Source organism: Trachymyrmex cornetzi, unplaced genomic scaffold, assembly GCF_001594075.2.
Source record: "Trachymyrmex cornetzi isolate Tcor2-1 unplaced genomic scaffold, Tcor1.1 scaffold438, whole genome shotgun sequence".
NCBI classification, from domain to species: domain Eukaryota; kingdom Metazoa; phylum Arthropoda; class Insecta; order Hymenoptera; family Formicidae; genus Trachymyrmex; species Trachymyrmex cornetzi.
Window position 1 is genome coordinate 121,364 of NW_017299157.1, and position 1,626 is coordinate 122,989.

Consider the following 1,626-nt stretch of genomic DNA (forward strand, 5'->3'; position numbering starts at 1 on the left):
TAATATCATACGAGAGCAACTTATTTAAAAGCATACGCACTCACTCCGCACCAGGAAATATGGCAACGCATCAACCGTCGACCTCCCGCGAAAACGGTAACGTCGCGAACACGAACGATCAATCAATAGCAACCGCGGAGATAGAAGCCGAAATAGGTCGTCTCCGGAATATCACAGGCGAAAGCGCGCGCCTACTCCTTCCATCTAGACAAGAACAGATATTAGACAGAGTGTTAGAAGCAATTACAGGACTGCAAGATAGAATGAGTAGAATAGAAATTGCAAACTACGATCGCGAAAATTTCCGAATATCACGACTCGACGATCAGCACAGAACATTGAACGTAACGTACGGGCGAACAATAAATGACGTACGAGAACTGCGACACCGCCCAACGGGATATCTACGTCTAAAAGACGCACGCAGCTTGATACCGGAAATAGATGGACACTCGCGTCAGAAGATGCAGGAATTCTTAAGTGCCAGCACGTACGCAATAGAGAAGATAAATTACGCGGACAAACCAGCTCTGATGGAAGAGATTCTAAATACAAAATTGAAGGGAAAACTTCTATTAGACTTTCAAACTAGAAGTATAAGAGATTTTGAACAACTGCGGCGCGAAATAGAAGCCAACTATTTGGGAAAACGCGGAACATCACATTTACAATTAGAATTTAACGCCTTAAAACAAAAGCCAGGAGAAAGTGCTCACACGTTTGGACGACGCGTGGATACTCTGGCAATGGAGTTATACGAATCGCTCATAGAAAAACGCGACAATACAAGTGAACAAAAGCGAGCCATTTTAGAAACTATCCAAGACCAAGCCTTATTGAATTTCAAGCTGGGATTAAGAGAGGATATTAAACTAGTGGTACGATCGCAGAAATATACTAGCTTACAAGAAGCCATTAATGCCGCGAGCGCGGAAGAAAAAGTAAAGGGACCGACTCTACGAGCCAACTATAATGAGCGCTATAAGAACGGTCAAAATCAAAATTTAAAAAACACGGGCGTACAATGCAGCAAATGCGGGAAGATAGGACATCTGGGGCGAGATTGCCGATCAAGCAGATATGCAACTAAATTTTCATTGCCCAGAGCCGAAAAACCAGCAAGCATAAATCTCGCGGAAAAGTATTGCACGTATTGCAAAAGAGCGGGACATAAGAGAAATGAATGCTGGTCCTTAAACGGACGGCCCGACAAGGATCTGAAACAGCGCGCGAAACGAGACACCGATCACAGGGCGAAGCGTGTAAACTCTACCGTAAAGATAAGACAGAATAAGCAGCAAAGCGAGAGCGAAGAATCGTCGTACGGTAGCAGCGAAGAAGAAAAGGAGAGAAGGAAGAACGCAGGCTGCGCACGAGCATCAAATTTCGCAGGTGACCGGGAAGTACGCTAATACCGGCCTTCGACTCGTTACACTACCAATAAAAGAAATGAAAAAAGGTCGGATAAATCTTTTGCTAGACACCGGTGCTCACTTTGATTAAAGTAGGAAACTTAAAGGGTGAGACGCTCATACGAGAGAAGCTAATGGCCCTCACCGACGTGACAGGGCATCATATAAAAACTATCGGGAAAATAAGAGCCACAGTATGTTTAGGCGACAAAGA

The 1,626-nt window shown here is 44.4% G+C and overlaps 1 protein-coding gene across 1 annotated transcript; it reads left to right on the forward strand.

Annotated features, from left to right (window-relative positions):
• The first annotated feature begins 59 nt into the window (after positions 1–59).
• Positions 60–1,412, forward strand: LOC108764548 (uncharacterized). Its single transcript, XM_018512831.1, has one exon. The coding sequence runs from the start codon at positions 60–62 to the stop codon at positions 1,410–1,412; it is 1,353 nt and encodes a 450-aa protein (XP_018368333.1).
• Positions 1,413–1,626: the final 214 nt, after the last annotated feature.

Excerpts from the sequence above, each read along its gene's own strand:
- LOC108764548 (XM_018512831.1), top strand. The coding sequence starts at position 60 with ATGGCAACGCATCAACCGTCGACCTCCCGCGAAAACGGTAACGTCGCG.